The 13,892-nt window shown below is 37.1% G+C and overlaps 1 protein-coding gene across 1 annotated transcript; it reads right to left on the reverse strand.

Annotated features, from left to right (window-relative positions):
- Positions 1-12,059: 12,059 nt before the first annotated feature.
- Positions 12,060-13,013, reverse strand: LOC139136287 (sulfotransferase 1E1-like). Its single transcript, XM_070704014.1, has one exon. It carries the CDS (start codon positions 13,011-13,013, stop codon positions 12,060-12,062), a length of 954 nt encoding a protein of 317 aa, XP_070560115.1.
- Between the last annotated feature and the right edge of the window lie 879 nt (positions 13,014-13,892).

Here is a 13,892-nt window from a genome sequence, read left to right on the forward strand (position 1 = left end):
GTTTTAACGGCCCATTTAGTGTTCTTTTTTCCGAAAAGGCCTCACGCCTTCCTAAACTTGATAGGTGTTGCTTTTACTAAACTCCAGAGCTTCAAACTCATATTCTCTGTAAAATCTGTTAGACGTAAATTATCTACATGTACTACAAGAATAGGCACATTTCCTTATGTAAAAAGATCCTTAATGCACACAAAACCTTTGGAGTATAAATCTGAAAAAAGGCTGGTTCTCCACCTATACAGATATGCCTAGTATTCCAAATTATTTTACAGCTCTCATTCATAGTTTGTTGATCCTTTTTTGTTTCACATCGGCCCAAATTCAGAAAATGTCTAGTATGTAAAAACTAGGCATATTCTATGGAACACACTGCATATTGTAGTTACAACAAAACAGATGTTTACCTGCTTTCTCCTGCAAATAATATACTGAAATCAGTTTCCATTGACCATTTGAAACAAAAAAGCGTTTGATCCAAGTTAGTTTATTTGCCTTAGCCCAGGAGGGTAACTGAGTTAGAGTATTGTACTGTAAAGAAAATCCTTTAAAACACTTTGACGTTTAGAGAGAAAAATCTCTGAAGATGTATTAGGGAGACTAGATAAAGAAACTTAGAACTAACAAGAGTTTTCAAGATTGTTACTTTTCAAATAAGAGTAAGTTTTCTTCTTCTCATTGTCTCTCTGCTTAATATTTCTATCGTAAAAGTTCAGTGTTTTGCTTCAGACAAGTTATACGAGAAAAACACATCTATTAGCTTAAGCTTTGAAAACTTTTGCAACTTAATCCAAGAGGGCTATCCGTTCTATTTCTATCTTTGCCTAACCAGAACACAATTGTCTTGTCTCTGTTCACACAGAAAGCGGAGCATTTTGCACATTTATCCATGACAGCCAGAAAAACGACAACAGAATGCTCATTTTGAAAAATTCTTGTAGTATCATCTGCAAAATTGAGGAATTTTAATTTCATCAGTTACAATGTTAAACCCACGAATATCATCTTCTTTCTTTACCATTAAAAAGAGTAATTCCTCTGTGATAATGAAAAGGTAACATGGCGAGAGGGGCTCTCCCTGACGAACACCTATCTTTAAATAAGGTAGACTGTCACCTGTTCTAATTTTGCCAAGGTTACCATGAAAAGAGAAAAACCAACCAATCACAGATTTTAAGCGGGTGGCCGCTTTTTAAAAACAGCGCCCTCACATGGGCATTTTGAATATCAAGGAACGCCCCTTTGACCACATATGGGCATATTTAGATTACAGGTGACTGTATACCTTTAAGGTAGAACGCACCTCGGGGACAGACATTCGGACTCTCAAACTTTTACAATTCTCTTTTGATATACCACATGTGGGGGTTCATTTTAAAGCTCTTGGTAAAAGAAAACTTTTTACCGGCTTAGTTTTTCAAAATTCGAAAATTTTTATTTTTCTCCATACAGTTACCACAGGGATGGCGGCCATTTTGAATTTCTAATATCGGTAAATCTTCGGTAATTTGTTTCTCTAGTACCAAAATTTGCACGGTGACCCCCTACTTTTATTCTTGATTTTGAAAGAGAATGATTGAAAGATTTCTTGAGGAAAGTTAGAGCAAAAGTTTAAGTCTTTCACTTTCGAGGTGCATAATACCTTAAATCAAAGTAACCAGATGTAAAGCCATTATTAATGACACATCTCTTAATATTTCAATACTGTACAGAACATTTTACCAACACCTCAGTGAAAGACCAAATCCAAATGTTTGTAAACATTGCAAAACTAAGTCCCAATTATGAGAGTCAAATGCCTTTTGAGAGTGAACTGACAAAAGAATACAGGGTATATAAATTATTGTTACTTGAGCTGCGTGTGTTGAAATTGCTTATGTCTGCGACATAGCGAAACTGGCCTAAATAACCAGGTGGAAAACCATTCAGGATTTTAAATGTCATTACAACAAAATTATCTACACGAAAATCAATGGGTAGCCAATTTAGACGTACAAAGAGAACTCGGAAAGACACAGATAAATCAACACCTAGAATGATCCCAGCAGCTCTTTTTTATGCTTGTAAAATCGTAAAAGGTTGGTCCTTGTGGTGTTGCCCCATACAGTACAACAATAATCAAATGCAAACAGAACAGTGGCATAATAAACCATAAGAAGAACGTGAAGTGGACTAAAAGCACGCAACTTTCGCAAGACGCCAATTCTAGCTGGTAGGTTCTTAGTCATCCTTTTCTCATTGTAAACAAATGGCTTGGGACAAACACCTGGTGTAATGTTGACCTTTTTACATGTGATCATGGAGATCGTGTGAAATTAACCAAAAATGAATGCCTGACAGCATAAAAGGGCTTTTCTGTCTAAAGGTAAACCTGGCTTTATCTTCATGCTTAGCTCGGAAAATGTTTTGAAGATCGAAATCTGTCATGAGTTTCACAATTTGAGAAATACCTATGTTTTTCTCGCTGACATAATTTTATTCTGCCTAACTATTCGTGCTACATCGAGCTGTCTAAGAGCAATTGAAATCTCCACCAATCACAATATTTTCCAGCTGTGTAGTAGAAATCTGAAATTCTTCGAATGAACTTCGCAGTGAATATATGTAGCTGGTATGTGAATGTTACATAAAGGAATTTTTCACCTTCGATCAATTCCAACATTATATAACGACTTTAAATTGTCACAGATCGAGTTCTTTACAGTGAAATCTTTATTCCTTGAGAACAAAATTACTGTACCTCTACTGTGTGTTGTACCAGGAAAATAAAAATATATTTCCCTCTCCCCAACCAGTCTTACCTTTTACTGTACTTTTCGTTTAAAAATTTTCTTCCATTTAAGAAAATCTCTAATTTCATGAGTATTTAAAGAAATTAATTTTTTAATGTCATTGAGCGAAAGAAAAACCGTCACTAGAGGGCGCTGCAAACTTCGCTCCATATCTAAAAATGTTCCTATCCATTAAAGTATAAGTGTACCATGTTTCATGCTTTTAACCAAAAGTGCTGAATTTTCATGTAATCTGCCCTATTATACTGCACTCGTTGATATCTGTAAAGATGATAACAGAAATATATAATATTTGGTGGGATCAGCCATATGTATGTATGTATGTATGTATGTATGTATGTATGTATGTATGTATGTATGTATGTATGTATGTATTTTTGTGTGATTTTTACAAGTTGCAACTAAAACTAACGTCATCTTTACAGTCATGTGTTCGGGTTTTTAAAATACAGTGCAAATCTTTCCCTTTACAGATTATGCAATTACACAGGCACCATGTATGTAAATATTTGATGAACTGTAGTTGTATGGAATTTGATATGCAGCTATCGTTGGTCGTTGTTGGCGTTTTTAAGAGTCAGTCTGGGTAAATTAAAATGTTTGTATGTGTTTTCCTCAATCAATATTATATAAAGATCTGTTTACAATGCTTTTCCTTTTTCAATTTACATTTTATCTATGTTCAGGTTCTTTCATGGTCGTCGGAACTGCGCATGTGTGATTTCCTGTTTATTACAAGCAATGTATTTCATGCATTATATGTACATATATCACGCTAACATAGCTGCAACGTTTAAACTTTACGATATTCATAGTTAACAAACTTGTTTTAACTTTCATCAATCGCAAACGTGTCCTAGATACATTATTTACATCGGTCGTAGGGTCCCTGGCAACCTTTGGGCAGAGTTCCGACGACACTCTCGTTCCTGGCCAACAACCCAGGGAGAGATGTTTGTGTAAGACACACATCTCACACATAGACTGTGGGTTTGGCGTACCTGGTGAATTCACAAAAACAACGACCGTTTTATTGTCCTCGTTTATTGAGATTGGATATACGGCTGAATCAATCCAAAGAAAAACACAGCAATTGAGAATGGAATGTGAAAACATACAGTACGCTATTCCTAGCTTGCCCTGATAAAATTATGGTACACGCATGCATGTTTGCTTCACGTATTATTGTCTCACATACCAGTAGGAATATTTAAAGTGATACGCAGGGCATGCGCAGTTAGGGTTGCACAGAGGACGAATTTAGAAGAAGGATATCATGACTGCAGCATTAATGTATTACGTCAACATTCCAACATCACACATCAAAACTTAGCTATATATACTCAAAATTTAGGATGTGACACAAAAAGGTAGGTCACGTTTCAGAAAGTAAATTGTCATTGGCTAAAATGCAAGAAAACTTTCCAACTGAATCAAAAGTAAAATTTTATATACTTGAGTGAATGAATTTTCAGACATTTACACTATCATGGTAAAATCAATGTTGTTAGCATTTATTACATTAGCATGAAGGTGATGTTGACATCCAAAACAATACCTCAGTCATTATGGGAATGTGATAAATCTGACAGAAGTTCACGGAAACTGTCCCATAAAAAGTACAATCTTAACAGTATCAATGAAATACAGAAAAAATACAATATTACTTGTTATCAGAGAGAGAGAGAGAGAGAGAGAGAGAGAGAGAGAGAGAGAGAGAGAGAGAGAGAGAGAGAGAGAGAGAGAGAGAGAGAGAGAGAGAGAGAGAGAGAGAGAGATGCAAACATGCAGACATGGGCGGACAGACAACAGAGACACGAATTTGAGAGAGGGAAAGAAAGAAAAAGATACAAACAGAATGAAGGGTAAAGAAGAAGTTAGAGAGAAGAATTTATGGACTGATTGACCTGTTTAAATCCCGAAACTGATAAATTGTTTCTTGCATAATCTATTCTTTTATCACCTGGTAGAATTTGGTCGTTGACAGCTAAAAACAATTGAGGATTTTGCAAACATTGTGACAGAAAACGTGATACATTAAACCAACAAGAGGACTGACAATCGGGATTAGCTACCCAATAGAACATTTCATTAAACGTAAAATTATACTCATAATATGCCAACCACAAGTTGATCAAAGGTATATTTCATGACATCATCGCCAATGATGAATCTGAAATTATATTAAGTTTACTTTTTCTGAGTATTGACTATTTAGAAACCTAATAAGTGTATCACTTTAGATTAATGTGATGCACTGGGAACACCCAGAAAGTTTGCCTCCACCAGAGAATTTGCTTTGCAACTGGACCCTTACAATTCAAATCTCACCTCTGATCCACTCGTGGTAAATTCAATAGAATTTTTCGTTTTGTGCCACGGTGAAAGTGTTCTTCCAGCCGCAGACAACTCCTACCCTGACAAAGGGGGACCCCACTTCGGCCTTCACACCAAGAATATTCGTGCAGTAGTTGCTTTTGAGGGCCATCTGGTTGTTCTTCATGCTCTGAAAGCTGCAGTGGTCGCTGATCCTGTCCACAGCTCCGTCCGTCAGATGGACGTCCAAGAACTTAGCAATCTGGCGAACACTGACTTTAGGTATATACGATACATGAAATCAACGCGAAAAAGAATAAATGGTCATGACCATTTATTCTTTCCCGCAATGGTTTCATTGAATTTGACTAAAACCGGGGTCGAATATATGCATGGTCACCCATTTATTATCTTTCAACATGTCAAGCAATATATATAATGTCTCTTATCAAACAAAATTCATGAGAAATGGTCGACTTTGTGCCTTTGAAACGACAGGTGCATGTGGGCTAGGTAGTCTCCTTGATCAATCGATTGTCTGCTCGATCTATCGATTGCGTACTCTTTGCTCTGCCCTCCGCTGCAACTATTGGCAGGGCAAAGAGTATGCGAGCAATAGATCAAGTAGACTACTCAGCCCACGTGCGCCTGCGTATTCAAATTTCAAATTTCCTGTTGTCCACCGTGATGGTGACGTAACTTATTAGCCATTATCCACTTTATATTTCAAATGAAGGTAAATATCAGTTAATTTCTTTCTTTATAAGCAAACTTTGCACGGTGACCCCTGATTTTTTATCTTGATTTGGTGAGAAAATGGTTGAAAGTTCCACCGAGGACAGTTTTAGGAAAAGTTGATGCCTTTCACTGTCGAGGCGCGTATTTCCCTAATCGTCACCTTACGACAGGATCAAAACTCAGTTATTGTTAGTAAATGTACGTGAACGAAAACTCAGCGAATTCAAAAAACACCAAAGGCAAAGGCAGTCGTTTAGCATTTAGTGTTTGAGAAAAAATTCCGAAATGAAGCTTTCAGGTGTTCTAATACTATTTATCTATCTATCTATCTATCTATCTATCTATATATATATATATATAATATATATATATATATATATATATATATATATATATATATATATATATATATATAGATATAGATATAGAGAGATAGATAGATAGATAGATAGATAGATAGATAGATAGATATAGATATAAAATCAAATGTGGAGGCTCTTGTACATATAAAATCACGCAAGGATAGCACAAGGGTCGTGGACAGTGGTGACAGGAGCAAGGAAATTCATTTATTTGACCTAAACTGGATCCCCTGCGAGAAAGTTTGGAAGAGCGCAAATTCGACAGACAAAGAAATCATGATTCCGAACTTCCCGCAAGCATTGCAAGTTGCTGAAATAGATTTTGGGATGTTCAAACTGCTTACACGGTATTTTGAACAACCATTATTTCAAAACTAAATTTGATTACGTGTCACACATACACGGTTTCCATTGCGTAATTGCCACTTATGTAGCTTGCACGAACGCACAACAAGCGGAATAAATGCCCCCTCCCCCCCAACAAAAAACACAGTGGATTTTGGTCGTGATGAGAGTGCTATGATATCCACGGACTTATAAGGGATTATTGGCCCCTTTCAGTTAATTGCTAAATCAATTTTCTTTTTGTATTATGGGTTCCACTTGACCTTCACTGATGAAGTGAAATATAAAAGTAATAACACAAGTAGACGTCCTTAATGCCATATTCAATATAACTGTAATTTTCTTTGAGAAAGTGATGATATCATTAGGGACTTCTTGACGAAACGCCATCGTCTACTTAATGTGACGTACAATATGCCTATAATGAAAATGCTAGTTTTATTAAAGTGGCACTCCCATTTGGTAACATTTTAAAAGCACATTTTTTAATTCCAACGGTCGATATTTGACGTGGCGACTGCGTGCAGATCGCGAGATATCGATAAAAACATGTCTTCAAAAAAGTAAAAGTTTGAATTCCGGTGGCCCACCTAAATTCAGCTTCCGAACATCGAACGTTCGGCACAGGGGCCATTGTCAACTAAGCTATGGAGTACGAGTCTACGCTGACGCTGCTGTACGCCACAGTACCACTGGCGTCGGTGATCGGTCATGCCCCGTGGGAGAAAGCTGAGTCTTACTGACTTGGCGTAAAAACGAAAAACAGTTTTTGCTGATTCCACCAAAATTCGCATAGGTGACTAGCACAGTTACGTGCGGTGGATACATAGTGGCCGCCGCGTGGTATGCATAGGCGCATACCACGCGCGCGGCGTACTGTGTGGCAGACGACAAAATGTAGTCATCGGAGGCTGCTAATATTTGACACGTAAAAACTGATGTTTATGTGGTATTGGTTAAAAATATAATACAACTGATTTAGAATAATGAAAATGACAAATACTAAGTATTAAAAGGCATAATGATTTATATAAAGTCTTTGCAGTGGGAAGTAAATTAATTACGTCGTTCGAACTTATTGTAGGCTAGACTCCCTAGAATATCGTCAATCAGCACAACAACAAACCTTCGGGGGATTTCGGGTCAAAATCAGAAACGATCGTAAAACTTCGGGATGTGAAAAATACGCTCGGGAAATGACATGTTTTTATCGATATCTCGCGATCCGCGCGCAGTCGCCACGTCAAATATCGACCGTTGGCATTAAAAAAATGTGTTTTAGAAATGTTACCAAGTGGGAGTGCCTCTTTAAGACGAGGCATGCACTAATATTTGAATAGAGGAAACAAAAACATGAAACATACGAACATAAGGAAAAACAAGGTCTTTTCATTGAATGAATATGGGAATATATATAGGAGGCGTCTCATTCAGCAGTTGCTTTTAGAAGTCGGCGCATTGAGGTACAATCAAAGCTGATGCGGTTGCTGAAAGTTTGTATATTGGAAACAACAATAAAGTTTGGCGGTCAATTCATAGGAGGAATGGAAAGCAGTCACTAAAGTCTAGTGCTGTTGATGGCTGCAGGGGTGATGAAAATATTGCAGAAACGTGGGGTAACCATTTCTGTAACCTTTTCAATGTGGTCCACACAACGAGAGACAGGTATTGTGTGTTGAATGAGATTAATAGCTGTAATTTAGATTGTACTGTTTTTGTTTCACCTAATGGAGTCAAGATTGCCATCGACAAGCAGCAATTAGGAAAATCAGCTAGGCCCGACTCTCTTCCCTCTGAGCATTTCTTATATGCGAGTGACAAGGTGTCTGTACTGTTAAGTATGTGTTTTAAATCAATGGTAATTCACAATGTATGTCCTCAAATATTATCTGACGCTTTGTTGGTCTTAGTTATTTAGGACAAGACCAAAAATATTAGTGATAAAAATAACTATTGCGCTGTCTTCTACTGCCCGTAAAGGTTTGGAATGTGTCATTTTGAACACGATTGAGCCTTTTTAGACTTAACACGTTATCAATTTGGCTTCAAAGCCCGCCGTTCAACTGATATGTGTATGTGTGTCCTACAAGAAGTAATAGCAATAATGAAAACTATGGTAGCAATGTAATTATTACGTTAATGGATGCTTCCTAAAGTTTTCGACCACTGGACATTTTTATAGAAGTGGATCGCTCGCAATGTGCCGATTTGCCTTGTAATAAATCTTGTTTCTTGGTATAGATCCCAGAGTATTTCTATTCGATGGGGTTGTATTGTATCATAAAGTTTTACCGTCATTAATGGTGTTAAGAAGGGTGGAGTATTGTCCCCCAAGCTTTTCAGTGTATATGTTGATGCTTTGAGAAATAGATTGATTAATTCTGGCGTTGGTTGTAACATTGGTGGTATTTTGCAAACCATCTTATGTATACATCTGAAATTTGTTTGATCGTTATTATCCGTAGCAAATACGGTGATATTCGTGACATTATTTTCAATGCAGAAAAAAACGCAGTGTATGTGTGTGATTTCAAAAATATGTGAGATGGAGTGCATTCCTTCAATTTATCTCAATGGAGTCAAACTTTGGTTTGTTGATAAGAAAAATACATCTTGGTTATATTATGACAAATATCTAGTCGAGTGATAACGCTGATATTGAACGCCAAAAGAGATCCTTTAACGTTTCTGCCAATATATATTTGAGAAGAGTTGCCTTGTGGTCAATGAATGTAAAATGCAAGCTATTTAAAGCACATTGCTATCGATTGTGTTATGGTAATCTCTGAGTCGATAACAGTACCCCGAAAAATCTAAAAGCTGGTTACAACAATGCAGCCCGCATACTGTTAGCGTATGACAGGCGTATAAGCGTCAGTTCAATGTTTGTCAGTAATAGGAATTGATGATTTAATGATACGTAATCAACAAGTGCCAACATCATTATACGAAAAGTTAATAATACTATAAACTTCACATCTAATTTGAGAAAAACGTGGATAAAGACATTTTGTCCTACTTTGAGTCGATATTTGTGGAATGTATTTCGAAGAGTTATATTGGTTTTGTTTCCGAACGTGATCAGTATATTTCTGTATTTTTTCCTATATATATCGATGTGTATTCGACGTGTATGAAGTCCGAATAAAGAAGTTATATATATATATATATATATATATATATATATATATATATATATATATATATATATATATATATATATATATTATCCGTACCGAGTCTCTGTGCCCAAGTTCAGAGATTGGCAAAAAGCCATTATAGTGATAACTAGGAGGGCCCATTGTATACATTGTGTGTGTGTGTATATGTATATATATATATATATATATATATATATATATATATATTATATATATATATATATATATATATATATATATATATATATATATATATATAATATGGAAATTAAATCGCTGGATGCAAAAAGCAGAGAGTTATAAATAATATATATAATATATATTTATAGATAGATAGATAGATAGATAGATAGATAGATAGATAGATAGATAGATAGATAGATAGATAGATAGATAGATAGATAGATTCGTTTATCGGGTATTACACACGTACCAATCTGCACAACGTTTCGTCCTAAAAGTAGGACTTCCTCAGGTGCTACAGAACAAAAAGTTTCAATACGAAGTGAGTTACAGTGGTATTTTTCGTACGAAAAGTTACATGTCAGAGTAAATACTAAGTGACAGTATGGTGAAAATACAGGAGTTCTTACCTGTTTGAATGGCTCAGATGTTGAATGGCAATTGAAAGAATGTTTTTATGTGTATTTATAGGGTGGCTGGGAGGGCGCTACTCGATTTCAATATTTCTTTACAGTAAACACATCGTCCACCGTACATTTCATAAGCCAGATCAGTAGCATTCCCAGGGTGCTCTATTTTACCCCGTCTTGTCGTTCCAACCCAGGTAAATGAATGGCAACTTCAAGGGCTATATTTGTCAACTGATGTTGCCCCGGGGTTCTTGTAATATTGTACCGCATTCCAGTGTGAATATCGAAAGTGATACGCAGGGCAGTAATGGTTGCACAGAGGACGGCAGGACAGTAATAATAATAACCTTTATTTCGAGAACAAGCTAGAAATAAAAACGGACAATGATGAAGACAATGAATAAAAAACTGCATGCACCCATTAATAAATTCTTGACAATACTAAACAGAGATTCTACAAACACAAGTAAAACCTTACAAACAATCTATCATAAACCATTTTCACCATCTACCCCCTTTAATAACATTATCACTGAGACAAAGCTGAGCAGACTAACGTGTCCGTACTTCTATTTAATCTAAGATAAAAACCCGCTCGAGCTGTACATTGTTCACTGTCAAAGGTCAAATTACGTACAATAAGATTACGTACATATGTTCACATGTGCTAAATCTTTTCTTAATATTCAAAAGAATTCTACAACTATTGTAAAGGTTGCACAGAGGACCGCATGGCGGTAATGGTTGCACAGAGAACGAATTTAGAAGATTGGGTATCGTGACTTCAGCTTTAATGTTCACTATCAAAAGTCCAATATTATACATCAAAATATATCTAATAGATATTTATTGTCTGAATTCGGGGTATGACACAAAAATGTAAGTTACGTTACAGGAAGTAAATTTCATCGGCTGAAATGCAATAAAACTTTCTGACTGAATACAATGTGAAATCTTACGGACGCATCAATTGCATTTTTATGACGGTGATGATGACATCCAAAACAAAAGTGGAGACTGTCCCATAAAATTACCATCGTAGTTTTATCAATACGGAAAATATTCAAAATTACTTCTTATGAGAGAGAGAGCGAGAAAGAGAGGGAGAGACACACACAGAGATACAGAGAAATGCAGACTTGCAGGCAGACGGAAGAGAGACATAAATTACAGACAGAAAAAGAACGGCAGAGATACAGACAGGATAATAGGTAAATACGAAGAAAAACTAATTTATGGACAGTAACGTCCAAATTCAAACTTAAATTCAAAAAACTGTGAAGATGATACATTTGCTTCTTGCAGAATCTATGCTTTTATCACCTTGTAGAATTTGATCGTTGACAGCTAACAAAAATCTATTGAGGATTTTGCAAACACTGTGAAAGAAAACATGATACATTAAACCGACAAGAGGACTGAAAATCGTCATTTTCCACCTAACTGGTCATAAAATTGCGTCTTGTTGCAAAATTAGTTAGTTAACTCTATTAGTCAAATTTGCCACTCACGAAACTAACTTTTCAAATGATACTTATAATATGATACTTATAATATGGAAATTACAAGTTGAGCAGAGGCATATTCGAGGACATCAACACTAACGATAAATCAGAAAATATATTAAGTTCACTTTTTCTGAGTACTGACCATTTGGAAACCTAATAAGTGTTATCACATAAGATAAATATATGTTGGTCTCGGAACACGAAGAAAGTTTGCCTGCCCAAGAGAATTTGCTTTGTAACTGGATCGTTACAATTCAAATGTCATTTTTAGGTCGCTACCTTTGATCCACTCTTGGTAAATTTCATCGAACATTTCGTTTTGTGCCACGGTGAAAGTGTTCTTCCAGCCGCCGACAACTCCTACCCTGACAAAGGGGGACCCCTCTTCGGCCTTCACACCAAGGAAATTCGTGCAGAAGTTGCTTTTTAGGGCCACCTGGTTGTTCTTCATGCTCTGAAAGCTACAGTGGTCGCTGATCTTGTCCACAGCTCCGTCAGTAAGGCGGACGTTCAAGAATTTAGCAATCTGGCGAACACAGGCTTTTAAGTCCTGGATCATATCTTCATATTTCAAGAACAGAACGTTGCGATCGTGCCTTCTTTCCCACCAGGGAAGGACGTGTTCGTGCCACTTTGTGCCGTCATAGTGAATAATTTGAGCTCTCCCCTTGATTTCTAAAAACTCAGGGAAGAACTCGCTGAAGTCTTCGTAGGCTTTGGCTTGTGAAGGCTCTTTAGATGTTGTAATTCTTCTGAATTGCAGAACCTTCAAAAAGTAATAAGATGAAATCGCTACGTCTTTAGGATTACGCGCTACGTAGATGACCTTAACTCCTTTCTCCTCGATAGCCCTTGGGAGGAACTCCGACCTCAGGTGGCTGCTTAGCAATCTTGGTGACTGTAGCTGGTCGAGCTCCAATTCATACGGCACGAGGAACTGTTTTTGGATCTCTCTCATTATGGGGTCCTCGCTGACTGAAAGCTGGAACTCGAGGTGTGGAAGTAGAATGTCCCGAGAAGTGCCTGTAACGGCGTTTACGTCTCCACCATTCATGACTAGTGGTAGAATTTCTTTCATCCATGTTGTCCCCGATTTTGGAAACGTAAGGAGAAAAATGTCGTCTGGCCGAACTTCAAAGTTCTTGATTTTGTCGACAGAAAGTTTCGATCCGGCGTTCGCTATTGTCACTGCGTCAACCATGCTGGCGAAATTTAGTCGAAACTCGTCAGATACAAACGATAGCAGGTTTGGTTGGTGGAGTACTTTATGGTTTATGATATTATAGTTTTGTCAATACCAATGAATATTGTGACGTCATATCCCCTGATTATTTGTGACGCATTCGATTATTCAGCATTGTGGTCCTGTAGCAAGCATAATAATAGAAGGTTTTTGTTTGTAAACAATAAAGGACTCGGTATTTTAAAAGGAGGGGAAATATGGTGTAAACCATGTAAAACACAGAATGATAAATCAAGATGACGGTGCATAATTTCGATAGTAATGCCTTACTATACTATTTATCAAATTTTGGGAGTCCTTCAGCAAGCACTTGTCGTTCGTCTGTTCTGTCTTGCTTGCGCTCAGCAGTCCCCATCCGATACGTTGTAGTGTGCAACACTACGTCATTTAAAACATGGCTGATGTATAGCCAAGTTGAAAGAGGCCTCGGTACGCTTGTAAACTCCTAAGGTGATGCTGGGTTTGACACACGGCATATTATGTAAGTCAGTGGCCATGTGAACGAGGTAAGCTCGAAAAGCTACTCGAACAAGCCACCAAAGAGCCAACAACGCAGCTGTCATCAACCTTAACCGGTAGCGTCTACAGAATGACTCCGGAGCCATTCAAAGGCTCGGTCCAAGGTCAGCTACAACCATCAATCATGACCACCATGAGCCCTCTGTTGATCTAACATTTAGGCTAGTTCTAATGCACCGACTGTAATCGGCGACAACTTTCATCATCAGTTACTACTGGTTCCCGACAAAGACCGTCCAGAATGTTTGTCAGCTGTTACTTTTCAAGCACCCACTTACGTGAACTTTTTGCCTTTGGGCAAGATGGAATAGCTCTTCT

Source organism: Ptychodera flava, chromosome 7 (assembly GCF_041260155.1).
Source record: "Ptychodera flava strain L36383 chromosome 7, AS_Pfla_20210202, whole genome shotgun sequence".
In the NCBI taxonomy this organism is placed as follows: Eukaryota; Metazoa; Hemichordata; class Enteropneusta; family Ptychoderidae; genus Ptychodera; species Ptychodera flava.